General features: G+C 50.3%; 1 protein-coding gene across 2 annotated transcripts in view; it reads right to left on the bottom strand.

Annotated features, from left to right (window-relative positions):
- The window catches only part of LOC129332136 (probable cation-transporting ATPase 13A4), a 60,515-nt gene that overhangs the window by 17,240 nt on the left and 17,003 nt on the right, over nucleotides 1-26,272 (bottom strand). For both annotated transcript variants that reach the window (XM_054982996.1, XM_054982995.1), the window contains exons 7-14: nucleotides 25,115-25,249; nucleotides 24,060-24,132; nucleotides 16,895-17,026; nucleotides 13,405-13,578; nucleotides 12,231-12,388; nucleotides 10,434-10,622; nucleotides 968-1,029; nucleotides 149-299 (exon numbers count right to left, since the gene is read on the bottom strand). In XM_054982996.1, coding sequence (XP_054838971.1) covers nucleotides 149-299; nucleotides 968-1,029; nucleotides 10,434-10,622; nucleotides 12,231-12,388; nucleotides 13,405-13,578; nucleotides 16,895-17,026; nucleotides 24,060-24,132; nucleotides 25,115-25,249 — 1,074 coding nt within the window. The remainder of the gene's footprint in view (nucleotides 1-148; nucleotides 300-967; nucleotides 1,030-10,433; nucleotides 10,623-12,230; nucleotides 12,389-13,404; nucleotides 13,579-16,894; nucleotides 17,027-24,059; nucleotides 24,133-25,114; nucleotides 25,250-26,272) is intronic.

The raw sequence follows: 26,272 nt of genomic DNA, 5'->3' as shown, positions 1-26,272 counted from the left end.
GGCAGGAGTCCCCGCTGCAGAGGGGTTTTTGTGGTTAATTTTCCTGCTCTGCTCTGCAGGGGGAGGGAGCCCTCCCACCCTGCCCCACTTCGTGCCCGCGAACTGCACTGCCCCCGGACAGGCTTAGGTGGCCAAGGCAGAGACTCACCCAGTGGGTGGCCTCGAACATTTTCAAGTCCAGTGGATCTCCCTGTATCTTCCCATCCAGAAGCACCAAGGAGTGGCAGCTCACCATGGCTCCACATGCTGGGCCCCAAGGCAGGGGGCTCTTGGAGGAGAAGCTGGAGACGTTCTGAAAGCTGGTTTAGGGGAAAGCCGGGAGGAGGTTGCACGGCATGCTTTCAAAAGAGAGACGGGGCTACGGTGCAGAAAATGGAGGGGACGTGGCACAAAAGGCTTGCGTGAGAAGCTCCCCAGGCCAGCTGAGCCCACAAAGCTCTGCTTCAGGGAACCGCTTCAGGCTGAACTCAAGATCTTTCTCTAAGGCTGCAGGCCCATGGTTAGGGGTGGGGGTGCATGCATGAAGCAGACCCATCCCTAGTCATTCCGCTCCCTTTAGAAGCCCAGAGGATCCCAGGGCCTCGGAAGCCGGAGTACCAGCACAGCAGAACCGCTCAGCATAGAAAACCCTGCCGGCTTTGGGGAGGCTAAAGTTGCCCTCAGCCAATTTCAGAAGCATTGCAAAAACTGAGTGGAAGGGGAGGGGCTGTTTTGGGATGGCTGGTGGCAGTTTCGATAATTTCTGAATGGTGTTTGAATTTTTATCAGTGTTTTTGTAGATAACGTGCCTGGGAAAGATCCCACGCTTAGGCCTTGCAGATTCCACATGAGACAGACCCTCTGACTGTTTTAATAGGAGGCTGCTATTTAAATCTTCTGGAGTAACCCACCCAGCCCAATCCCAAGGGCTGGGGACAGCTAGGAATCTAAAGAGGAGGGTGATAGACAGACAGTCAGACAGACAGACCTCTTTCCTTTGGCCAGGACAAGTCCCCAGAGATCGAGGCCATCCTCAGTGAGTGTGCCAGTCTGTAGGAATACATGTAAAATGTCAGAATTGCATGAAGAAGGAACGGGTCAAAGGATCTACTGCCAGAGGAGCGGATCGGTCCAGCAGTCAGGCATGCTGTGGTTTGGGAGATGGGAACAGAAACCTCTCTCAACTCTAGGAGAGCAGCAGGCCTGGGCTTTCCTTGGGGTGCAAGATATCTGCGGCAGATCCCTGTAGCCTCTCTGGTCCCAGATCCTCCGTGTGTGCCATTCTTTGTGTCTGCCCGTCGTAAGCAGTTAGCCTGGCCTCTGCCATCTTTAATAGCCATTTAACATGGCCACCTGTGATATTAAAAGTCATAAGGCCCCTGGATTTAAAATGGAAGTTTGCATTGCAGCCAGGGGAATTCCAGATAACAGTTGCTGAGTCCCGCCTGGGAGATCAAGGCGTGAATGGAATGCCGCATGTAAATACGGAGAGATTTGCGGTGATTAGATTTGCAGTCCCTCCAGCCCCTAAGGAATCCAGCACAACAAAGGTCTCGTACAGTCACCCCATTTTACACATTCCTTTCCCTCCTTCCGTGATAAGATCTCCTGTCCATAATTGAGGAGCAAATCAATTCGCATTCATAAGAATTTATAATTCACTCCTGGGAAGGTACATTCCCCAACTAAATTAATCAACTTAGCTCTGGCAAAGTTCATTAACTAACTGCCCTTTTGTGCAGCGCCAGGACAAGATTTGCATTCTCTTTCACATGCCCGGGCAGCTACCAATCAAGGTAATCAAACCTTTTGTTACTCCCAAGAACTGACCGTTGGAAGTCTTTGTTCTAACAGCTAGGTGGGTTCACCCACCTCAGGGCATGTTTTACCCTATAAAATAGGGACCCTGGCCCCATTCAAATTGTGCAGCATGCTTATTGGATCCAAAGTGCTGTTCCCTTGAGGTTTGTCGTAAGCCTCTTGCTCTCCTGGCTGAGAAAGCTGGCGTTTGAAGCTGCCCTCTTCCTCGAGGACTGGACTACTCTTCAGAATAGGTAAATATACGATTTCCGGTTTGGGCTTCATGGAGGTCTGACGCAGCTCCATTTGCGGAGCTGACCGGACTGCCGTTTTAAGTGGCCGGCGGGGGAAAAATAGCCCGCGGCCGACTGCTCTCAGGCGGAGAGCAGGCAAAGAACGCTCAAGACCCTAGGGTGTGCTAGATCTCGGACGAGGGGGGGCTCTACACAACGGGTCCCCTCCCGATCCTTGAGGTCCCACCCTGCGACGGGTCGGCTACAATCTCTGCGGCAGTTCTGGGGCCAATTCGGCTGGCATAAGACCTACATACCCAAGCTTCGATTGAGGGAAGAAACGGAGAGGAGAAGTTAAAATCGAAACAGCGATTACAACCCGAGAAAAGTGAATGAGAAGGTAAAGATCACTATCTTCTGTTACGGGACAGATTGATTAAAGCAGAGAGGAATAAAAGTAGATTTTCAAACTGCAACAGGCTAACGATAAAGAGGGGAAGACTCGGCAAGAGTTGTATTTGAAAAGAGACTCAGTTTAAAGAAGTTATTAAAGGAATTGGACTATTGTTTTGAATACTTGCGGTTATGGAGCTGTGAGAAAAAGACACCATCGCGAGACCTACTGTGGGAAGTCGGGAGACAGGAAGTGCGTAACAACAATAGAGTTGCTGGAGAGAAGCGGCCCTTGCTGGAGGGCAGGAAGAAGGGAATCGCCATCTTTGAAAGGGGAAGGGTCGCGGCCTCAGCGGAAAAGGAAGTAGGCCATCTTGGATTGCAAAATCATAGAGAAACCATAGAGAAAAGACGCCCGACATTTTGGACTCCTTAAAATTTAATTTTTGTAAGAAGACCGGGACATTTGAAATAAAAGGACATTAAATTTTACGCCACGGAGTTAAGGAAGAGAGCGGACTCGTGGGAGCGAGCCAAAGCAAGCCCCACGATGTCAAAAAAAGAGTGGCAATCGGCAATAGAAAACCTGGATAAAAAACTTTTAGATGTGATTAAAGAACTTAAGGACACGAAATTGGAGTTGATTAAAGAGGTTAAAGAGGTTACACAGACAGTAAAATCGGAGCTGTCAGAAGTGAAAAAAGGTATGGAAACAATACAAAGTGAACTACAAGGAACGCAGCAGAGAGTTAAAACAGTAGAAGACGCGATGGAGAACTTAGCAGACACGCAACAAACAGAGATGAGACTGATGAGGGGGAGAATGTCAGTTGCAGAAACTAAACACATGGAGAAGCAGTTACGTTTTCGTGGCTTGCCAGAAGTGGAAGGAAAATCAGCGCAAGAACAGATGACTGAGGTGTTAGCTGAATACCTGGGGAAGGAGGAGGAGGAAGTTGTGGCTATCCTAGATGTGGCATATCGTGTGAACTCGAGAATTGCAACCCAGAGGAAATTACCAAGAGACGTGATTGTGCAGTTTACGACACGAAATATGAAAGAGAAGATTGTGACAAAACAGTTTCAAGATCCATTGGAGATTGATGGCAAGACGATTATCATAATGAAGGAATTACCCAGGTCAGTGTTATCAGATCGGAAAAAATACAAAGTGCTAATTCAGATCTTGAAGGACATGAAAATCAGGTACAGATGGGAGTTACCAGAAGGTGTGTCCTTTGAGTTTGGAGGGGCCAAAAAGCGCATCAGATCTGAGCGAGAGATGGAGCGATTTATAAGGGACAATGAAAAAGACTTACCAACAAGACTATGAGTATGGAGTGTAAAGTTTTATCTTGGAATGTAAATGGACTAAACTCACCGAATAAGAGAAAAAATATTTTCCACTGGCTATTAAAACAAAAATGTGACATTGTTTGTTTGCAAGAGACCCATATCAGAAAGCAGGATGTAAAATATTTAAAATCAGGAAAATTGGGCAAAGAATTTGTAGCGGCCTCCAATAAAAAAAAAAAGGGGAGTGGTGTTGTACATAAAAGAGGAGCTACAGCCAAAATTTGTAATGAAAGATGTGGAAGCCAGATTTATTGCAGTGGAATGTACTTGGGACTTAAAGAGAGTGTTGGTAGTCGGAGTTTATGCACCTAACGGTGCAAAGGAAAGCTTCTTTGAGGATTTGAGGAAGCAACTAGATGATCTTTCAGATCATCTAATAATGATAATTCTTGCCGGAGACTTCAATGGAGTGACGAACTTGGAATTAGATAAAAAGACAACAACTGCACAAAAGAAAAGAGGACTATTACCAAAGCTTTTTTTTGACTTGATACAACAGGAGACTTTAGAAGATGTATGGAGAAGAGAATATCCTAAAAGTAGACAATTTACTTTTTATTCTGCAAGGCACTGTACACTATCAAGAATTGATATGATCTGGGCCTCAAAAGACTTAGCGTTATGGACTAAGGAGGTAGAAATAATGCCGATGGTAGGCTCAGATCATAATCCAATCATGTGGAAATTAGGGAAAAGGAGAAAAAGGAAAGCATGGAGAATAAATGAGGACTTGCTACAGGAAGGAGAGAGTATGGAGATGTTGAGAAGAGAGACAATGTTCTTCATACAATACAACGTAAATAAAGAAGTACCAACTGACAAAGTTTGGGACGCTTATAAGGCGGTTATAAGGGGCATACTAATGGACTTAAATGGTAGAGCAAGAAAAAAGAAAGAGGAGAAAAGACAAGAGATTGAGGAGAAAATAAAAGCCAAAGAAATACAGTTAAAAAAGAGACCAGGGAAAAAGAAATTATATCAGGAAATTAAAATACTTCAAGAACAGTTAACAGCAATGAATAATAAGGAATTGGAGTGGAATCTTAAAAGATTGAATCAGAAAGCGTTTGAAGGTGCAAATAAACCTGGGAAGTATTTGGCATGGCAACTGAAGAAGAGAAGGGAAAAGAAAATAATAAATAGAATTTGCGAAGATAATAAAACGTATTTGGAACAGACTACCATTAGTAGAGCCTTTTACAAATTCTACGCTAAGTTGTATAATAAGAAAGAGGTAAATAAAGAGTCAATAGCGTTATATTTGGAGAAAATGAAACTTCCAGTAATTTCGGAAGCTTGGAGAAATAAACTGAACAGTGAAGTAACAGATGAGGAACTAAACAAGGCAATACAATCTGCAAATCTAGGAAAGGCGCCAGGGCCAGATGGACTTACAGCGAAATTTTATAAGGTAATGGCCAATGAACTGGCACCATTCCTAAAAGAGGTGATCAATGGAGTTTTAAAGGACCAGCGGATTCCAGATACCTGGAATGAAGCGAATATATCATTGATCCCCAAAGAAGGCCAAGACTTGACTAATGTGAAAAACTACAGACCTATATCGCTACTTAACAATGATTATAAAATCTTTGCGAAGATACTGGCGGAGAGACTGAAGGGGTGGCTTACGGAAGTCATTGAGGAGGAACGAGCAGGCTTTTTGCCAGACAGACAAATCAGAGACAATTTAAGGACAGTGATTAATGCTATTGAATATTATGACAAGCGTTGTGACAAAGAGGTTGGTTTCTTCTTTGTTGATGCTGAAAAGGCGTTTGATAATTTAAACTGGGACTTTATGTTTGCCACTATGGAAAAGCTACAATTGGGAGAAAGATTCATTAGAGCAATTAAGGAAATTTACAGAGACCAGACTGCAGCAATTGTGGTGAATGATGAAGCGACTAAGAAATTGATTATAAGTAAAGGAACAAGACAAGGTTGCCCGTTGTCTCCACTGCTGTTCATTTTGGTATTGGAGATCCTGATGATACAAATACGACAAGATGAAAAAATTCGAGGAATTAAAATAAAGGACTATTCATATAAGGTCAGAGCATTTGCGGATGACATAATGTTAATTGTAGAAGACCCACTGGAGAACATGCCAAAAGTGATAGATAAGATTAAGGAGTTCGGAGATTTGGCAGGTTTCTATATTAATAAAAAGAAGTCAAAGATACTATGCAAAAATATGACTAAGCAGAAACAACAATTGTTAACGGAAATAACGGATTGTGAAGTAACAAGTAAGGTGAAATATTTGGGAATCGAACTGACTGCTAAGAATATAGACTTATTTAAAAACAACTATGAAAAACTATGGACTCAGATAGAGAGAGATTTGATTAAATGGAACAGACTAAATTTGTCATGGTTGGGAAGGATTGCAGCAGTTAAGATGAATGTGCTACCAAGAGTAATGTTTTTGCTACAGACAATACCAATCATCAGTGACTCTAAGCAATTTGAGAAATGGCAGAGGAAAATATCAGACTTTGTATGGGCAGGCAAGAAGCCTCGAGTGAAAATGAAAGTTTTACAAGATGCAAAGGAAAGAGGCGGAATGCAACTGCCCAATCTAAGACTTTACCATGACGCAATCTGCTTGGTGTGGTTGAAGGAGTGGATGACGCTAAAGAATAAGAAATTACTAGCCCTAGAGGGATATAAAAAAATATTTGGATGGCACGCATATTTATGGCATGATAAAGTAAAGGCGAACTCGATGTTCCTGCATCACTATATACGGAGAAGTTTATATATAATCTGGAAGAAGTATAGAATCTATCTGGAAGAAGGAACCCCTTTGTGGGTAGTTCCATATGAGGTGATAGATCCGAGAGCTGTTGATAATGAGCAACAATGTCTAACTTATAAAGAAATAACTAGAACTGAAGAATCTAAACTCAGAATAAAGACTCAGGAGGAACTATCACCTTATTATGATTGGTTCCAGTATAGACAGATTAGAGATTTATATAACTCGGACTCTGTAAAGGGAGGTATACGAACAGAAAACTCAGAACTAGAGCAGACCCTTCTTAAAGAGGACAAGAAAAGAATATCTAAGGTATACCAAGCACTGCTGAAATGGTATACTGAGGATGAAATAGTTAAAGGACAAATGGTGAAATGGGCCATAAATTTCAACAAAGAAATAACAATGGAGGCATGGGAATACTTGTGGAAGACTACAATGAAGACAACGACATGCACTAGTATTAAAGAGAACATTTACAAAATGATTTACCGTTGGTACATGACACCAAAGAAGATTGCGCTAGGGAATTTGAACACTTCTAATAAATGCTGGAAATGCAGGAAGCATGAGGGCTCCCTCTACCACATGTGGTGGACGTGTGAGGTAGCTAGGCAGTACTGGGGGGAAATAATAAGAGAAATGAGTGAGATATTACAATTTCAAATTAATAAGAACCCAGAACTCCTGCTACTAAACTTGGGAATGGAGGGAATTCCAGCCCATCATAGGACGTTGATATTTTACATGACGGCAGCAGCTAGACTTTTGTATGCGCAAAAATGGAAAATACAAGAAGTGCCAACTATTGAAGATTGGATCCACAAATTGCTGTATATGGCAGAAATGGACAAAATGACAAGAAAATTGAGAAACCTGGACTCAGGACAGTTTAACACAGACTGGGAGAAGCTGAAACAATATTTGGAGAAGAAATGGGAGGTGGGAGGAGAACTGTGGCAGTTTGAGAACTACTGAAGTACAATAAAATGTAGAGGGGGGTGACTTTACCGGGGAGGAGAAGAGGTAAAAGAGAATTTCTAAGCAGTTATGATATTAGATTGATATATATAGAATAATAAATAGAATATTGATAGAAAATAATTAATCATAAGGGTTAACTATAAGGATTGATTAACTAATAATATTTTCTTTTTGATTCCGTACAGTGTACCAAACTGAATATGTTTATTTGAAGTTGTATATGAGTCAAATTGATTGATATCATATATAGACTTATGACTGAAGGGGAATAGAAATACTAATGTAAACAAATATAACTAAAATAGAAAGAAGAAGATAGAATGAATAACATATAGAGTATAAGTTAAACTGGTTGATTTATATGAATGTATGGTTTACATAGTTTATGATATATAGAAATATTTGAAAGTGAAATAATGAAAAATGGGATAAATTGTTTATCCATTATGGAAAATGGGACTCATAGTCAGGGTACAGAGTATTAAAAATAGTTAAAGAAGTATTGCTTAGAATAAAGGGAGAATATATATTTGTTAGATAGAGGAGATTAAAAGGAGTAAGGGAAAAGGGACAAAGGGTTGGAAAACTGTTGGAAGTCAACAAAAAGGGGGAGGAAAGGGAGGGGGTTAGAAATTGGGAAATGGGAATATTGACTGTAATGTGTAAACATTTGATCCTAACCCAATAAAAAAATTTTCAAAAAAAAAAAAAAAAGAATAGGTAAATATACTTTACCCTCCTTCACTCTATTCCAACTTCTGCCTAGCTTCCTAGGACTTTAAATTTAAAGCACCAGTCTTGTTTGCTATAATTGGAACCCCGTAAAAACTGATGAAAAAGATTCCATAGTTACCGACCTCTCGCTTAACCGTCTTCTTTGCTCGCTAATTTCCCCCACTATTACTCACAAGGAGACCAATTCAAGTAACACTGTGGCCCAAGAGGCACAACCTTCCTCAGCACTCTGCAAGTGGCCTGCTCAGAGGCCGTGCAGGGCACACTGTCCACACAACTCAAGGAGGAAGGGGGCTAGCAGAGAAGAGTCCCAACTACACCATGCTAGCTTTGGAAGGGCATTGCACAAAGGTGTGGCATTTCAGCACAACCTGTATCTAAGTATCCTCCTTGCATGCTCTGCTCTTGCAATGGAGCCATGGTTAAGGGCATGAGCAGACAATTCCAGCACCAATCTCTCTTAGCTTCAGCTGTCCACTCAGCAAGATGGAGATAGATTACTGTCCTACATTACTGGGTTATTGTTAAACTTATGAAGATAATGTGTATGAAGTGCTGCTCTTAGAAGCACTGGTAACATGCACATCAATGATCTATCCAACCTAGCCCCTTCACCATCTTTCCCTCTACAACTAGAATACTAGTTGTATCCCATAATAGGCTGGTAAAGAGAATTCTGGAGCTGGAAGGTTGAAGGAGGAGTGGCTCCCTTGGGACTGTAGCCGCAAGGCAGGCAATGGGTTCAGGAGAAGACGGACTTGCCCACCGCAGCCATGTGCACGTGCCTGCATGGAAGGGCGTTGCAGCACAGGCTTCACACACTCTTTGGATTGACATTCGAATGCTGGGAGAGGTCACCCAGAGAGTTGCCAATACGCAGGCCCTCCAGCGGGAGAGCATTCCACCAGACCGGGGCCAGGGCAGAAACAGCCCTGGCCTGGTCAAGGCCAGACGGATGTCCTTCGGGCCGGCGACCACCAGGAGTTGCTTGTCTGCAAAGCGCAACACCCTGCAGGGGACATAAGGGAAGAGGTGGTCCCGCAGGCATGCAGGTCCCAGTCCATGAAGGGCTTTAAACACCAAGGTTAACACTTTGAACCGGATCTGGAACTCCACTGGGAGCCACTGCAGCTGGCACAGCACAGGATGAACGTGTGCTCGGATTGCTGTTCTGGTAAGGACGCGTGCCGCTGCATTCTAGACCAGCTGTAACTTCCGGGTCAGGACCAAGGGCAGCCCAGAGTAGAGCGAGTTGCAGTAGTCTAGCCTGGAGGTGACCGTTGCATGGATTACTGTGGCCAGGTCTCGGGGCGAAAGATAGGGCGCCATTTGCCTGACCTGTCGAAGATGGAAAAAGGCAGACCTGGCAACAGCCGTGACCTGGGCCTCCATTGAAAGTGTGGCATCCAAGGTCACACCCAGGCTCCTCACCATCGGTGAAGGTTTCAGTTGTACCCCATCGAGGGCTGGGAGCTGGGTCCCCAGCTCGATTGCCCCACGACCCAGACACAGGACCTCCATCTTCAGAGGATTCAGTTTCAGGCGACTCTGATGTAACCATACCGTCCCAGCCTCAAGACCCTTGGCCAAGGAATCCAGAGCAAGATCAGACTGGCCGTCCATCAGGAGATAGAGCTGAGTGTCATCTGCATACTGGTGACAACCCAGCCCAAGGCTGTAGGCTAACCAGGCGAGTGGGGCGCATATAGATGTTAAAAAAAACTAGAAGCCTGTATTGTTACAAGCCAAGGCCTGGCTGGCTATTCCAGCTCCATGCATGAATCCAATGCCACTCACATCTCATATTCCCAATTAAATTTAGTCCTGGTCCCCAAATTCTCTTTCTCCTCTGCACCCATCATGTTTTATTCCCACAGCTTACTCCCCTTCTTTACCTCCCCCCCCACTTCTCATGTGCCTCTGCTCTTCCTGTCCCTAAGACATACAGAAGGTACACACATACATGTGTATAATGGTCAAATTGACCCCCGTTCTCTCACAATAATGGCCCTCTTTCCCCCTCTGCAAACCAAATGTTTGTGGACATTCCATGGCATCACAGCAGATGAGCCAATGGCTAGAGAAGGCTTGATGGAGACTGCCAGTGGTCACTCCCTTTATTTTCCCTTGCTGCTCTCAAGGTCTGGCTCCCGGTCCCCCCGCACCCCGGAAACAGAGGGAAGACGCACCTTGTCAAAACAGATGAGGTTCAGCTGGCCACACACGTTGATCCTCTGGGGACTGATGCAGAAGATCTTTTTCCTCTTCAGCCGCCTCTGAGTGTAAATGATCCCCGTGGTCAGGGCAGCAGGCAGGGCGGGAGGGACAGCGATGGTGATCGTGTCCAGGGCCTTCTTCACCACCTCTCCGGCCTCTTCCTGGAACAAGAGGGAGGGGGCCCGGTCACTCTCAAGCAGAGGAGAACCGGGGCCCCAAGAGTGGTCAGTGGCCTTGTGCTGAGCCGTGCCTGCTCACCCCTCAGGAGAGCCCCTGTGGAGGGGGTTCTCCTCTCTGGGGCCAGCCAGGGCAGAGGGGCCACTCGCAGAGGTAGAAGCTGCGGGATGTGCCTGGGAGGAGGGCTGTTTCCCAGCTCCCGAGAATGCAGGCCAAGGTCCCTCTGCTGCCTCTGCGGAGAGGCTGATGATCCACCCAAAAGACTGCAGGATCAAGCAGGGCCATATTTAGGGGAAGCGGGGGGGGGGGGTCCACTTGCCCCAGGCACTGCCAAAAAGAGGGCACCAGGCGGGGCTGCTGGCAGGGCACACCCAGGTCAAGCGGGTGGCGCGTGCTCCTCTGCAGCGCAGAGCGCAGAGCGGGGCAGGGAGCCAGGCGCGGATCAGCTGGGCAGCGTCCTCTCCCCCCGCCCCCCCTCTTCTGGTTGGGTGGGGGCCACAGCACCATGCTGTCTGCCTCCCCAGCTGATCGGCCTCCCTGAGCTCCTGTCGCCTGGACTGGCGTGAGAGAGGGGGCCACGCCAGGCATGGGCGCCCGGCTCTCCCCCCACCCAGACTGGGTGCAGGGGAGGGGGTCATGCCAGGCCCGGCCGCCCTTCACTGCCCCATGCCAGGGCCAGCCACCCTGTGCTCCCCCCACCCAGACGGGGCGCGGGGGAGAGAGCCATGCCAGGCCCGGCCTCTCTGTGCTGCTCCAGCCTAGACAGGATGCGGAGGAGGGGGCCATGCCAGTCCTGGCCCCCCTGCGCTGCTCCATGCTAGGCCCAGCCGCCCTGCACTGCTCCTGCTCCGATCTGGGCCCTGAGGAGGAGCAATGCTCACCCAGCCCCCCCCCCCCCCCGCCCCAGTCGGGCACTGCAGAGGGAGCAATACCTGGCCAGCCTGCCCTTTCTAGAGTCGGTTGTACTTTTTTCCACAAAGGGCTTTGTTGCTAGTCTTTAATAACTGAGGCCCTGGACAACCACTGGCAAAGAAGCTGCACAGAATGAGGTGTGCAGAAGCCCACTGTGGTCAGCAGCGTTCGAGAGCACCACACGGAGCTGGCTTGCAGTCAGGCCCTTGTTCAGAACAAGGGCTCTCTCCGTGGACTTCCCATGTTCTAACACAAATGGAGCATCCGCTGCGGCAGCACCTGGGCAGGTGGGCGGGCAGACTGGCCCCCAACCAGAGGACACCCAGTCCTGCTCCCAAAGAGTCATGGCTGCCTTGATTTTGCCACCTGGATCAGGGCTCAAGAGAGTTCCCGGAAAGAGAGACAGGAAACTGGCTATGTGGGGGGCGGGGAAGGTAGCAAAGAACTGAAAAGAATTTGGGAACATTTAACTGCCCATTTTCCTGGGTTCTTCAAGAGCTTCCAAAAAACAAGTCGCCCCGGACAGAATCCAATCTGAACTTGAAAACTGCCCATGGCAGATGTGAATCCTGAAACGCTGTTCGTCATTTTTACACAAAATATTGGTTCAGTTCAAGCCCGAGAGGAATTTTCATAGCCACCCCTTGGAGGGCCTTGTGGGTGTTTCCTGCCCCACTCACCCCACTGAGGGTAAAGACACACACAGCGTAGATCATCCCGATGGCCGCAACGCCAATAAGGCACAGCAGGAACCGAACGGCGTCTCTGTAGAGCCGGAAATTCATGGGTTTGGGGTACAGAATCGATCTCACCAGCTCCCCTTTGGCGGTGTTGAAACCTGGGAAGGCAAAGAGAACCCGCCAGATGTGAGCAAGCGAGAAACACACGAAGCCTGTCTCAGATCAAGCCCCTAAGAGATGGGAGGGGGCTGGAGAGAGAGAGGGAGAGGTGGAAGTTCGGGGTAGACTGTAATAGAGAAGGAGCGATGGGTGAAGGATGGGAGGGACCAGGGAGAAGCCGGAGAGGAAGAGGAGGAGGAGGAGGAAGCTTCAGGTGGAGCCTCTAGGCACTCTGTGTCGTCCCTTCACCCTTTTGGACACCTTCCTAGTCATTCACCTCTCTCTTTCTCTCTCTCTCTGTGCAAATGAGTACACGGCAATCTGCACACAGCCCAGCAGGCAAAGTGCCTGCTCTGCGTGCCAACAGTCCTGGGTTCAGCCCCCCCCCCCCGGCATCTCTGAGGGGCCCACTGCTGTTAGAACGGGCAACAGGGAGCGCTTCCGGCTCTCAGGCCATGCTGAGGCCCCTTCAGATGCTCTTGTGACTCAGAGGTGGACTGTCGGGGGGAAAACTGCAGAGCAAAAATCCCTTTTTGCCATAATGGAACCACCACAGTAAAACGAGGGTTATAATGTGGTTTAGAGTTCTTTATTTCTATCCAGTGATCATGAGTGCCAGTTTTTCTGTTCTGGCAGCGTCTGCCAGGCCCCAGGATTTCCAGCCCTCAGGCTCCAAGGAGCAGGACCCCCTGCCCACTTCCCTTTTGGTTCCCTGAGGTCTTCGCTAAAGAACCACCCCACAGACACACAGTGGGTGTATTGCCAGCCCAGCAGCTGTTCACCCACCGCAAGCCACACTTGCAGGGCTGCCTGCCCCATGGGGCCATGGAGGAGTGGCGTGGCCCCCCAAGGGCCATGGGGGCCTGTGTGCAACACAACCTCTAATGACAAAGTTTAAGGGCTTCTCTAGGATGGAGGGCCCAAACACTCCTTGCACAATGTGCTTCTTTCCATATGGCACAACTCTCCCTACACGCACACACACACACACACACACACAAGGCCCAGCACCAACCAGTCCGCAGCACAACTGCCTTTGCGGCCTCCTTGCTGTCTCCCTTGGCCTGGACGACCTCCGTTCCACAGAAAAGGACGTGTCTCCGGTAATCGTCCGCGCAGCTTGATCGCCAGGGCAGCTGACCGTTGTCGTCTCGGGGCAAGCAGGTCTTCGTAACAGGAATGCTCTCTCCTGGAGAAGACCAGACTGGGCTAAGAGGAGCCACAGAGCAATCCCTCATCTCCTCAGCACCAAGTGATTCAGCAGAGCCCGGAAAAGGAACACGAGGCAGGAGGGGCGACAAAAATCTCAGTTCTGTCCCATGAGAGGCTGGATTCAGGGGGCTGGAGAAATTGTCCTAACCAATGCCATGCATTTCGTTGGCATATATTTATTCTGCTTCTGCTAGACAAGGGGGAGCTCACGTGGCGATTCTTCTGCTCACCAAAATCAGACGAGTGGTGCCATCTGGCCAAGTTTCCACCCCCTTTCATGCCCTGGGATGGCTATGAAGACCCTTCCCAGTAGAAACCAGTGCGCCTGGATTCTGTTCCAACTTCATTGCAGAGACACCATTAAAACCACACAGGTCATGCGCGCAAAGAGCTGTGGGACTCCAGGGGTGGGGAGGGAGTGCCTCTGCTGGAAGGGGGCGGGGGGGCTCCTCTTCCCTTCAGCTGGGCCTTGCCTTACGTTCCCAAACACTTACCCACCACTTTCTGAGCCAAAAAGAAAAGCCCTGTTCTACAAAAACCGTGGCCTGGTTAGCAACACAACAACGGCTCTCCTGAAAAATGCAGGCAGATCCCCAGAAAACCAAATCAGGAGCACACAACGAATCCACCTCGAAGTGTACAATTTTTTTTTACATTTACTCTTAAAGTGACTAAGTGCTTATACAGAGTGCTATATATTTTTTGAAACCAGAATAAATATAATCTCATCAAAATTACATAGAAAAATAGACCTATATAACAACCGACTGTGCAAATTTATATCTTCAGAGAAACAGTCTTTAAAATCTCTTTAACTCAGTCGGCAAGAAGCTCCATGGGAGATGCAACAGGGCAGTTAAGTAGTAACCAGGTAAAAGTGAATTCAATGAGTCTGTTTATTCTCTCTGTAGAAAGCAGCGTGGACGGGGGAAGGAGTCCAAGCCCGTCTATGCCCTGCCCAAACTGGGGCCGGCTTGCTTGTCTCTGGTTTCGTCAACGACTTCCTCGGGGGCAAGGGACCTGTCCACACTTCAATTTATGTTATTCCTGATCATTCTCGTTTGTTCCTTAGGAGCAGCGTCTCGTGATGCAGGAATGCCGTGACGCTGCTCCTAAGGAATGAATAAAAATGATCAGGAATAACATACATTGAAGGGTGGACAGGTTCCTTGCCCCTGAGGAAGTCGTTGATGAAACCGGAAAAAACGCAAGCCGGCCCAAGTTTGGTCAGGGCACAGACGGGCTTGGACTCCTTCCCCCATCCACCCTGCCTTCTACAGTAATTGTGATGAAATTATATTTATTCTGGTTTCAAAAAATATACAGCACTCTGTACAAACACTTAGTCACTTTAAGAGTAAATGTAAAAAAAGTACACTTAGAGGTGGACTCGTTGTGTACTCCTGTGCTAGGAGGTCTAGCCTGGTCATAGATTTGAATTGCCAGGTCCCTATAACCCTCCCAGTGAAAGGGGGGGAACCCGGCACTTACCTTCCATCTCCCTAGAGTCTTTTCCATGAGAGTGCAAAGCATGTGCATGCTCCCAGCACTTGTGCAATGACATCATTTCCTGGAAGTGACATCATCACGCTAGCCATAGGCTAAAATTGGCCCCAGCAAAGTACGGGATAATGCTGGTGGCCGGTGCAACTATGCCATTTTGGGAAGTGATGTCGTTGTGCATCAGTGGGACAGGCCTGGCTTTTCAGTGGCAGGCAGTTGCCGGGGGCTTTGCAACAGGGCAAACCTCTGGGCAATTGCTCGCCACCGGCAGGCAACTAGGAAGCCTATCATAGACAGTGGGGACACCTCTCATCCAGCTAGGCCTGGCACCAGTGTGCTTCAAAGAGCCCTTGGGGGACTCTGAGCCGTGCCCAGTCTGCATGGTGCCCCAGCCCTGAAGCTTCCCTGGCCTCTCCTTTACTTCTCAGAGCCCCAACTATTAAAAGGGCCATCCTAGGCCACAGCCCTACGAAGCAGCAGCCAACTGTACCTGCTGCCGCCTTCATCTTCAGTAAGGATCCCGTAAGCTGTATCAGAGTTGTCGCCTATTTTCAGCTTGACTTTCATTGGTTTGCAGCAAGCAGACGCATAACACAACAACAACAACAACAACAACAACATCCAATTTATATACTGCCCTTCAGGATAACTTAACACTCACTCAGAGCAGTTTACAAAGTATGCCATTATTATCCCCACAACAATAATCACCCTGTGAGGTGGGTGGAGCTGAGAGAGCTCTGAGAGAGCTGTGACTGACCCGAGGTCGCCCAGCTGGCTTCAAGCGGAGGAGGAGTGGGGAATCACACCCGGCTCTCCAGATTAGAGTCCTGCTGCTCTTAACCAGAGGTTCACAGGAGCAAAGTTGTAGACAGTGACTTAAACTTCAGGCTACATAAAGTGGAAGGACTGAAGGCCTTCCAAAAATACTACCAGTCAAAGAAAAATGAAGCCCTTCAAAACAACACTTTAAAAATCAAAGTGTTAGTCTGTGTCAAGCCTCGTATTACCTGTAAGTCACTGTTCTGACTCTAATATACAAATCAATTGTCCTGGCTAGTTCAGCAGACTTTCAACTTGAGCGTTGTGCTCTGCAGTGTTTGTGACTGTCATCCATGCTGCTCACATAAAATCTCCTGGCTTTCTCTGTCCTTTCCATTACCATGAACTCCCACACTTCGCCCATTCCTAAATTGTGTATTGACACAGCCATTCCTTGCCCAGATCTACCACTAATGCCAGCTTTTAAAAACCTCTGCAGTCTTAAGCCTCCCCTTCCTGCCACGAATCCAAGGAGGTGCTCAAACGGGCTGTTACCCCCCCCCCCTGTACTCTGGTCTGCCACAGAGAGGAGGCACAGCTGGGTGGCAGCGTGTGCCCCTAAGGTCCCGACTTCAGTCCCTGCCCTCTGCCAATAACAAAACACTTTTCTCGGCAGCCACGGCCAACCAGAGCAGGCCATACGGAGCTAGAGGGACCCCATATAAACGGACCCATTCTAAGGCTTCTTCCTCCATTATTCAGTGGGTTGCCGATGTGCTTGCCATACACAAGACCATACGCAAGGTTTGATCCCTACAAATCCCAGGCAGCAGATCCTGGGGCAGATCCTTCTCTGTCTGAGACTCCGGAAAGTTGCTGCCGGCCAGAAGCGACAAGGGTCCTGCCTCTGCCGTGTCCCCGGGGCTGGTGCTCACGGGCAGCAAATGGTAACGAAACCTTGGAGTCCGCACTCGGGTGCTGGCAGCCCCTTGTGTGACCTTGGCAGACTGGACCAGGCTCCCCCTTACCCGTCAGCATGCCTTCGTTCACGATGCACACGCCGCTGACCAGGATGGCATCACAGGGCAGCATTGCTCTGCCACCTGCCAGGGCCAACAGGTCTCCAGGCACCAAATGGCGTGACTCCATCTCTTGCACACCTGTTAGGGGGAGAGAGAGCGACATCTCTGTGGCTCTGATGGAGCTGAAGAGAAGCAACATCCCCTCCTGGGCCACACCTGCACACCCCGAAGCCTGGCTGCAATCCGGGAAACTCTGAAGGAGGCCCCATGGGAAGCCCCAGGGCCGGGGATAGCGGCTGCTGAGCCTTGCGAGTGGAGCTGGATCCTAGTGGGACCCCCCCCCAAGTCCAAAACTCCACTGAAATCTGAGTCCATGTGAGCCAGATTCTCCCCCCCCCACCCCGCCCTGGGAAAAGCTCCTCCTCCCAACACACATTTGGACCCTGTAGCGGGGGGTGGGAAACGACTTGCCTAAGCGCTGCCCTCCACGACGCCCCCCATGCCAGAGCTACTTTATCCTCAGTGGGGAACCAAAGCAACTCATGCCATTCCCCTCTCCTCCGTTTTACTCCCACAACAACCACCTGGAGAGGTAGCTTAGGCTGAGTGCCACTCAGCACCCTTCCATGGCAGAACGGACATTCGAACTCAGGACTTACAGATCCTAATCCGACATTCTAGCCACGCTTCCACACTGGCTCTCTCTTCTTAACGCAGCTTTCCTTGAACAAAAAGGGCTGTGGGCGCTCAGTTCCCGTCCTTGTGCGTCGCACGGCCTTAAGCCTTTTATGGTGAATTTGTATCTTTCTATCAGGCAGAAAATGTCACCCGGGGGTGCCCTCTCCCACTCTCCAGTGGCAAAGTTTTCTTGCATTTGTGCCCTATTTGAGGGTCAAACTCTCACCTCAGTTTGCCAAAAGTTAGCATCGGATCATTTCTCAGAATGTACTGAAGGTTCAAAGTGACTGCTACAGGGCACATCCACGGGACAGCTCGAGAGACCCCATCTACACATTACAAAGGCCACATGTCCCTCGGGGGACAGCACAAGGACTGTCCGCCAACCAAGCGATGAGAGTTTTGTGTCTCTCAGACACACACACACACACCGCTCTTTTCTGTTTGCAACCAAAGCAGCCAGAGAGACGCAGACTTAGCCTTCCCCCTCAGCCCACCCACCCCTGACTGTTTCTGCATCTGTAAACTGCTCTATGGAGTTGTGCAGACTTCGCTATGGTGAGTGAATGTGTGAATTCATGACAACAAGTGTGTCTTTTCAAGGTCTCCCTCCTCTTTTGAAATTTCCCGAAACGCACGAGAGCACGTGGAGGTGAGCAGGAAGCCCCGTAGGTCTTTTTTCCTGCCCAAGGAATCGGTCTTGAGCAAGCTGTTGATATAACCCAGGCTCTGACTGGAGCATAAACAAGACATACATTGCAAAAGACCAGTCGAATGACTCATGGTGAAGAGCGCCTGAATGGCAAAATCCAGGGTGGTCAATCTCTAGATCAGGTCGCTCACTGGGTCTCCTCAGCAATGGATCAGCAATGGATCTCCGAGGATCCCCACCACACTGGTGAGTGAACGTACTTCCGCTCTTACTCTCTACAGCAAGCCAGGCCAATCTGGTAAGAGCAGCAACAAAACACAATTTCCCGTGCAATAACAATGTCTCCCTATTTTATTTACAGTAATTGCATCATTTAACAGAACTATACCACATGTAACCAGTTCTAGGAAAAATTATTTTGCAGGCGTCATATATGCTCCAAAGTCCATACATAAAGTGTCCAGTGCTTCAAGTGCTCTATTAATATTGCAACAGGTATTAAAGTGCAAATGCTTCCTAGCACCATGTACACATTAATTATTTCATACAAGCTCGCCTTATATTCCAACTGGAGTTGGGTATAGTCCAAGATTTGGTTCCAATAAACTGTGTAGTTCACAGATCACAAGTAGACCTTTGCGTGTATTCTTTAGGTGTACATTGATAATTCTGTGACATCATTATTCTAACGGAAGGTCCAGATCACCATTGTATCCGTTTCCAAACTCTTTCTCAAAGAACACAGTTGTCAAAGTTTCATGCAGCTACCACTCCATATTAGTCATCAGTTTTCCAATTTTCACCATGAATACACGCAAAGGTCTACTTGTGATCTGTGAACTACACAGTTTATTGGAACCAAATCTTGGACTATACCCAACTCCAGTTGGAATATAAGGCGAGCTTGTATGAAATAATTAATGTGTACATGGTGCTAGGAAGCATTTGCACTTTAATACCTGTTGCAATATTAATAGAGCACTTGAAGCACTGGACACTTTATGTATGGACTTTGGAGCATATATGACGCCTGCAAAATAATTTTTCCTAGAACTGGTTACATGTGGTATAGTTCTGTTAAATTATGCAATTACTGTAAATAAAATAGGGAGACATTGTTATTGCACGGGAAATTGTGTTTTGTTGCTGCCATACTTACCGTGTTGCTCCATATTTTGTGCCAATCTGGTAAGAGGCCTGCTTCCCCATTCTAGCAGCCAAAACCAGGCCTTTGGGACACCCCTGAGCCTTCTCAGCCCACTCAAAGGTCCTGGCCGAGAGGCGGATGGTTCTCTGGGAGCCTCACTGTGGATCTGGTGCAACAAAAGGCTACGCCGCAGGTGTTGTTGTGGGGAAAGGCTTTTAGGAAAAAGAAACACTTGCGCACAGAAACACCATGGCTGGGTGTGGTTTGCTCGGAACAGGGAAGACCATTTAGGTTAAAAAAATTAGAGCGAGTGGCTTGGTTTATATTCCCAAATCTAAAAGGGTCTCTTTGATTCGCCTCCTCATGCACGCTCTGTAGGTATTTCGATACGAGCATCCCACAATCCGCCCGTTTGCCCCACTAAAGGCAGTTATCAGATCCGCAGTCCCCACAAAAACACACGGCCTGCTCCAAACACCAGCAAAAAACAAAGCCCGGCCAGGTGTGCTTCCGCAAGTGGGTCTCCTCCTCTGTGACAGGTGGCTGGGATGGAGCTCAATCTTCCCGTTTACCTAAAACCCCAGAAGCCACGTGTTCGGATGCTACCTCAGGGAGGCCGGCAGGCCTGTGATCGTTCGGACCATTTTCATGGCCCTTTCATCCCCCGGGGAACCTCCCGTTCTCTGGCACACTGTCCAGTCTTGTGAATTTGGCTAAGAGGGGGCCCTCCACCGGGAGGCAGGGCCTGAGGACTTTGGGGGAGCGTATCCCGGGCAGGGCCTTGCCAGGAGGCAGCTGCTTTTGCGCCCTGAAGGTCTCCCTGTCAGGCAGAACAGGCCCCTGTGGCAAAAGGCCCCGTAGGAAGGGCAGCAGACAGAGATGGAGAGCCCTGCGGGGTCGGACCAGTGAGGGCCCGTCTAGTCCAGCCTCTGGTCTTATCCAGGGGCCAACCAGTTGCCCTGCAAGGCAAGCGGAGCATAGAGGCCAGGCCCCTCCCTGATGGTTCCTCCTGGCAGAGGCTCCCTTTCATCACCACGACAGGGTTGCCATTCCCCCAGTGGGGGAGGAGGAGACTCCCCCAGGCTCATCCTCCACCCCTGCCACCACTCACCTGGCCGGTGGGGGGGGGGAGGAAGAGGCCAAAATGGCCAAATTAGCCCAGTGCAAAGCACAGGAGCGCTACTGGGACCCGTGCGATGATGTCACTCCTGGAAGTGATGTCACTACACCATGCTGGGTGCGCGTGCGCACAGGGCACAGAAGGTGCGTGCCGGGGCCCCCTCCCCTCGTACCAGGAGGGCAAGTGGGCCTGGCAGCCCTGCCCACAACTAGTAGCCACTGATGTGCCTCTCCCCCATGAATCCGTTTCCCCCCCCCTTAAAAGCCATCTGTGCTCGTGGCCCTCCCTACGCCCATGGGCAGCGAATGCCACAATTTAATTCCTTGCTGAGTGAAAGAGTATTTCCTTTTGTCTACATGAAGTGGCCTTTGAATGGCACTCTCTGTTTCTCAAGAAATACAAGACAGTCCAGGGATTAAGCAAGGAGGAAGAGCTCACAGACACACACACACACACGCACAGCCCTTACTCAGCTGGGGTGGGAAAGGAGCATCCCTCCAGGAACCACAAAGGGCTGCGATGGAGGCACGCCATTGTGGACCCACCCCAAGAGAGTATCGCAGGAGAGGCGCCAGAAAAAATCCAGGCAGCCTGGCCAGTCAACTCACAGGGAGAAGCCCACATTTTTTCCTGTCTCGCCTGCCAACAGGTACATGTGCCAGTCACATGAACAGTACACCTGCAGGTGGCCTGACAGACAGACAGGAGCAGAGGCTAGACTGACTAGAATCCAGGAGACTCATGTTTGAATCCTCGTCCTGCCATGGAAGCTCACTTGGGTGATCTTGACTCGCTCTCTCGGCCTGCCCTACCTTGCAGGGATGATGCTGTGAGGATAAAATGGAGGATGGGAGGAGGATACATAAACATCTGTCCCTGGGGCACATCTGTCGGTCTTATCTGTCTGTTGCCCTGCAAAGACTGCCTTTCCCCTGGCAGGGGGCGCACGGGGCAGCGGAGGCGTGTGCAGGGCCCCCCAGTCAGATGGGTGTGGGGGGACCCAGGCAAGTGAGGTGGGGCCACTTCACTTGGGGAAGAGTCCCAGGCGGGGAGAGCTGAACAAAGGGGAAGGGCACAGGTAGCGGGGGGGGGGGCGGGGGGCTGCATGGGTCAGATGGGGGAGGCCAGGCAGAAAGCCACTCCCGGGGGGAGGAGCTCCTGGGATGTGCCCTGGAGGAGGAGATGCTCCACAGCCCAGAGGGGGGCCCAACTGAGGAAGGAGAGGGGGTGGGGAGGGAGGGGCCTGGCAGAGCCGAGCCGGGGGATCTTGGGGTGTGCTCAATGAACCGAACCCAGGGGGGCATTATCCCACCTCCTGCCTCTCCAGTGGAGTGGGGCCGGGTTAGGATGTTCACCTCAGCCATGGGGGGCCGGGGGGGGGGGGTTTGCTATGCTTATTTTTAGCTCGCCCTTCCTCCAAGGAGCTTAATGTGGCAGGCGTGGTCCATCCTCTGCCCTTTTATCCCCGCAACCATTCTGGGAAGCAGGCCAGGTTGAGAGACAGAGAGAGAAGCGTTCGTGTTGAGCCTTCTGTCAAAAGTGAGGGATTTTGTGCAGACCCACACACACTCCCACACACACACACACTCCCACGTCTCTCGCCTTTGGCACCTGCGTTCCTGTGCAGCTGGACTGGCCGAGTCCCCTGCCTTCCAGCTGGGTGGGGGCTGCTCTGCCCTGCTGCTGACAGCACAGCCGGGCTGATTCATTCACCGCAAGGTGCTTCTGGCAAGCCCTAGCAAGCCTGCTCCACAGGGCTGGTGTGGCAGTGTGCCAGAACGGCGGGTTGTGAACCAAAGCGAGGCCAACCCCTGGAACGCACAAGTCAAGAAAACAAGGAGGAAACCACTCCCCAGGAGCGCAATATTCACTTGGCACCTTGTGGGGGATTTAAGAACTGAGATGTTATTCTAGTGGAACAAATGAATTTAACTTTGCTCCCCCTTGGCTCTCGATCCTGTCTGGTTCTTATGTATATTTGAGGAACTAATTTTTGTATTGATTAGGTGTTACTATACATGTCCTGTATTCAAAGAATGTACTTTTGTAATTAGCTCCTCTGTATGTGATACGTGTGAATAAGAATAAGCAGTTCAACACATCCTTATAGAGTTTAATGAGTATATAAGTTCTAGTGAAAAGGAAAAAGGTTCAAGTGAATATTGCGCTCCTGGGGAGTGGTTTCCTCCTTGTTTTCTTGACTAGAACGGCGGGTTGGGGTTGGGCCCGGGGACTGGTTTGTTGGGAGCAGCTGCCACGGGCAGAAGGCGGCAAGCAGCTCCTGGGAGCAGGCCTGTCTGGGGAACTGGGTGTCCTGGGCTGGGGCACAAGCACGGAGCCTGCAGCCATTCTCTTCCACTTTTTTTCGACGTACTTCCTGTTTAACTGGCTACAGAACCTCCTGCCGCAATAAATGGCGTGAGAGGCACATCTGCTGGTTTTGCTACGATGAGGTTGGCCTGACTGGAAGGAACATCTCACAAAAGTCTGTCTGATGGAACTCATTGCTACAGGAAACTGTGATGACTAAGACCATTAACGTTTGTTTTTACAAGCTCAGTAAATACACAGAGGATGGACAGTATGTGTTGAATATACTTTAACCTCTGGTGCAAACTTCCAGAAAGCGCAAAGTGCTGAGCGACAAGATGTGTGGTGCTTTGCTGAGTCACAGCAGTGAGGGTCTGTCTAGTCCAGTATCCCATTTCACGCCGCAGCCAACCGGCTGCCCTGGAGGGCCAAGCAAACAGGGCAGAGAGGCTGGAGCCCTCGCCCGCCGCTGCCTCCCAACACGGGGTCTCAGAGGACGAGTGCCTCCGGGTGGGGCTCCCTTCACGCACCACGGCATTTCTGTGGTCATCTTCCCTCCAATCTCTGCTTGGCAATTTTTAAGTTTTTTATTTATTTATGTTATTTCTAGTCCACTTTCTCACTAAAAGTCAAGGCAGCTGACACCATGTCAGGGCTTTTTTTCAGCTGGAATGAGGTGGAATGGAGTTCCGGCATCTCTTGAAAATGTTCACATGGCCGGTGGCCCCGCCCCGATCTCCAGACAGAGGGGAGTTTAGATGGCCCTCTGTGCAGAAGTGCGGAGGGCCATCTAAACTCCCCTCTGTCTGGAGATCAGGGGGCGGGGCCACCGGCCATGTGAACATTTTCGCTGAGGGCGATTTAAACTTTAAAAAACTCCCCCCTCGTTCCAGCTGACCCAAAGTGACGTCATTGTGCAGTCCTGAATTCCACCACTTCTTTTTCCAGAAAAAAATCCCTGCACCGTGTCAGTCAATACAATCAACAGCTGGGACAAAACAAGAGGGCATGCACTGCAGAACTGCTGTGCCACAGTGCCCACGTCGCCTGCAGGGTGAAAAGAGATGCAAGGGGCCGAGCAGCCAGAGGGTACCATATGCAGGGGAAAGGTCGTGGACTTCAGGATCCGCACCTATCCCATCCCACTGCCAAGTTGCTGGTTGGAGGGAAGGATCCGGACTCCCCTACCCCCTCCTCCGCATTGTGGCTCAGCATGCTGGAAAGCGGCAGTGTGCGCCAAGCGGGTCTCTGAGACGAAGCTCACCTGCCTGTCTTCTGTACACCTTGACCGGGACGCTGTTGTGGGACTCCACCAGTCGGTGCAACTTCACAGATTGCTGTCAGGCAGGAAGGGAAGACGGCACAGATCTACGTTAGGCCGGCAAGGACATTCTGTCCCTCCCCTGGCAGTCCACAGTTTTAGGTCTCCCTTCTGCAGCCCTTCCCACAGCAACACAGGCCGATGCTGAGAAAGAGTCTCCCGTCTGTGACGACAGTTTGGGCTCCAGCCTCCACCCATTTATTTGGCAAATACAGCACAGCGTAAGGGTCTCACCTCCCTCCCTGGCTGCCTTTCAGGCGCAGCTTTTCCAGGGGAATCACCACAATGGTGCCTTGGATGGGCCCTGGGGGAAGGAGGAAACCAGGAAAGGAGGCAGAGATGGCTGCCAGGCACACACGCGTGCAGTGGGCCTGGGGGTCTGCAAAGCGGGACAGCTTTAAGAAGAGGCAGAGCTGCTCTGGCAGAAAGGGGGAGAGATGCAGGAGGGAGCCCAAGCAAGCCCGAATTTCTCCACCTCAGGTTCTCCTCTGCAAGAATGGTCGACCTTTCAAGGCTGTTGTAAGGATTGCAAACAGACGAGCTTTTCGTATGGGCAAAAGGCCGTGGGGTCAGCATTCCCAGCTGCCAGCTCTGTTCTGCGCTCCACGTGGGCTAGTGACCTGGGCGAGGGTAAAGCCCAGCCTCCCACAAATGTGCTTTGGGCAAAACGCTGCCGAGGAGCACTCTCAGCTGCTGCACTTCCTCCCCTGGGAATGTTCTCGTGCTCCTCTGCATGGCCCCACCTCGCTCTCTGCTCCTAAACTGCACTGCTTCTTGGAACCTGCCCACACCAGAACCGGAGCACCCAGGCAAGGGCCCCTGGGCTGCAGTTCCCCTGGCCCCTGCCTGCAGCCTTCAGGGTCCGGCCGCTCAAAAAGAAAACCTCATGTTCACACATCAATAAGCAAGCAGGTGCTAAGGCCCAGAGCTCTGTCCAAGGTGGGTGGCAGCAGGCACAAGGCGATTTCTCCCTCCCAGGCTGCGATGCAGCTCCCCACCTTCCTGAGATCGTAGACCGTCAGAGCAACAGACAGGACTGACATGAGGACGATGGCCACAGAGTACTCCACGTAATCTTCTGCAAGCCACAGGCAGATGCTGAAGAGCTGGAAGATGTAAAACGGGTTGAGGACCTGTTTGGGCAGGGAAAAAAAAACAAGACGTGGTTTTCTAACCACATTTTGCTTCCTGTGGCACACACCTGCCCTTGCTTGTGCCCACCCAGTACCCCTGGAAAGAAGCTGGGGACTGCCTGGAGGAAAGTGGAGGAGCCAGGACGAACAAGCAGACCACAGAGCCGGGAGGGCACGCCCTTGCGCCGCCCACGTGCGCAGCACAGGGGAAACGTCTTGGCCCTGGGCCCCATCAGGGGGTCTGCCAAGCGGATTGCCTGTCTCCCTGTTTCCAGCACTGCTGACGCTGCAGGAGGCCAGAAGAACAGCAGGCCAACTCAAAGCACGTGGTCCTTCTACCCACCTCAGTCTGTGGCTCTTAACGGACTCAACCCTCAAGCGGCTAAGCCCTTAGGGGTGCCAAGTCTGGGTTGGGAAATTCCTAGAGATTTGTTGGTGGAGGCTCAGAAGGGGAAGGTTTGTGCAGCGGGCCGAACTTCATCAGGGTATATACTGCCATAGCATCCACTCTCTAAAGCAGCCATTGGCTCCAGGGGAACCAACCCCTGCGGCCTGGAGATCAGCTGTAATCCCAGGAGATCTCCAGCCACCACCTGGAGGCCGGCAAATGTATGAAGCAGTTTTTCAGACCCGCTGGCCTGCCAGCTGAGGTTACAGTGCGACGTGGAGATGCTCACAGTTGTCCAGCAGCCTGGAGCATGGCTCGAGAAGGGCTGTGGGTTGGATCGGACGTGGCCTTTGGGCCTTAATTTGCCATTCAATTGTCATTCGTCACTTGTAGCTTGGCCCTGAGTGTGCAGAGTGGGGCTGGGGCTGAGGGGGTCGAGGGGGAGGGGTCATAAAGGTCTGCACAGCGGCTGACCAAGAGGGGTCACGAAGACCAGCCCAAGAGGCCCCACTGGAAAGGATCCATGGTGAGAAGGAGAAAAGGGGGGTAGCGGACTGAGCACAGACAAGGGGTCAAGCACTGGGGGGGGGGTGGCGGTGGCTGCATGTCCCCAGCTGGGGGGGAGCTGGCAGCAG

Source organism: Eublepharis macularius, chromosome 6, assembly GCF_028583425.1.
Source record: "Eublepharis macularius isolate TG4126 chromosome 6, MPM_Emac_v1.0, whole genome shotgun sequence".
Classification (NCBI taxonomy): Eukaryota; Metazoa; Chordata; class Lepidosauria; order Squamata; family Eublepharidae; genus Eublepharis; species Eublepharis macularius.
This window is presented reverse-complemented; position numbering and strand designations above follow the sequence as displayed.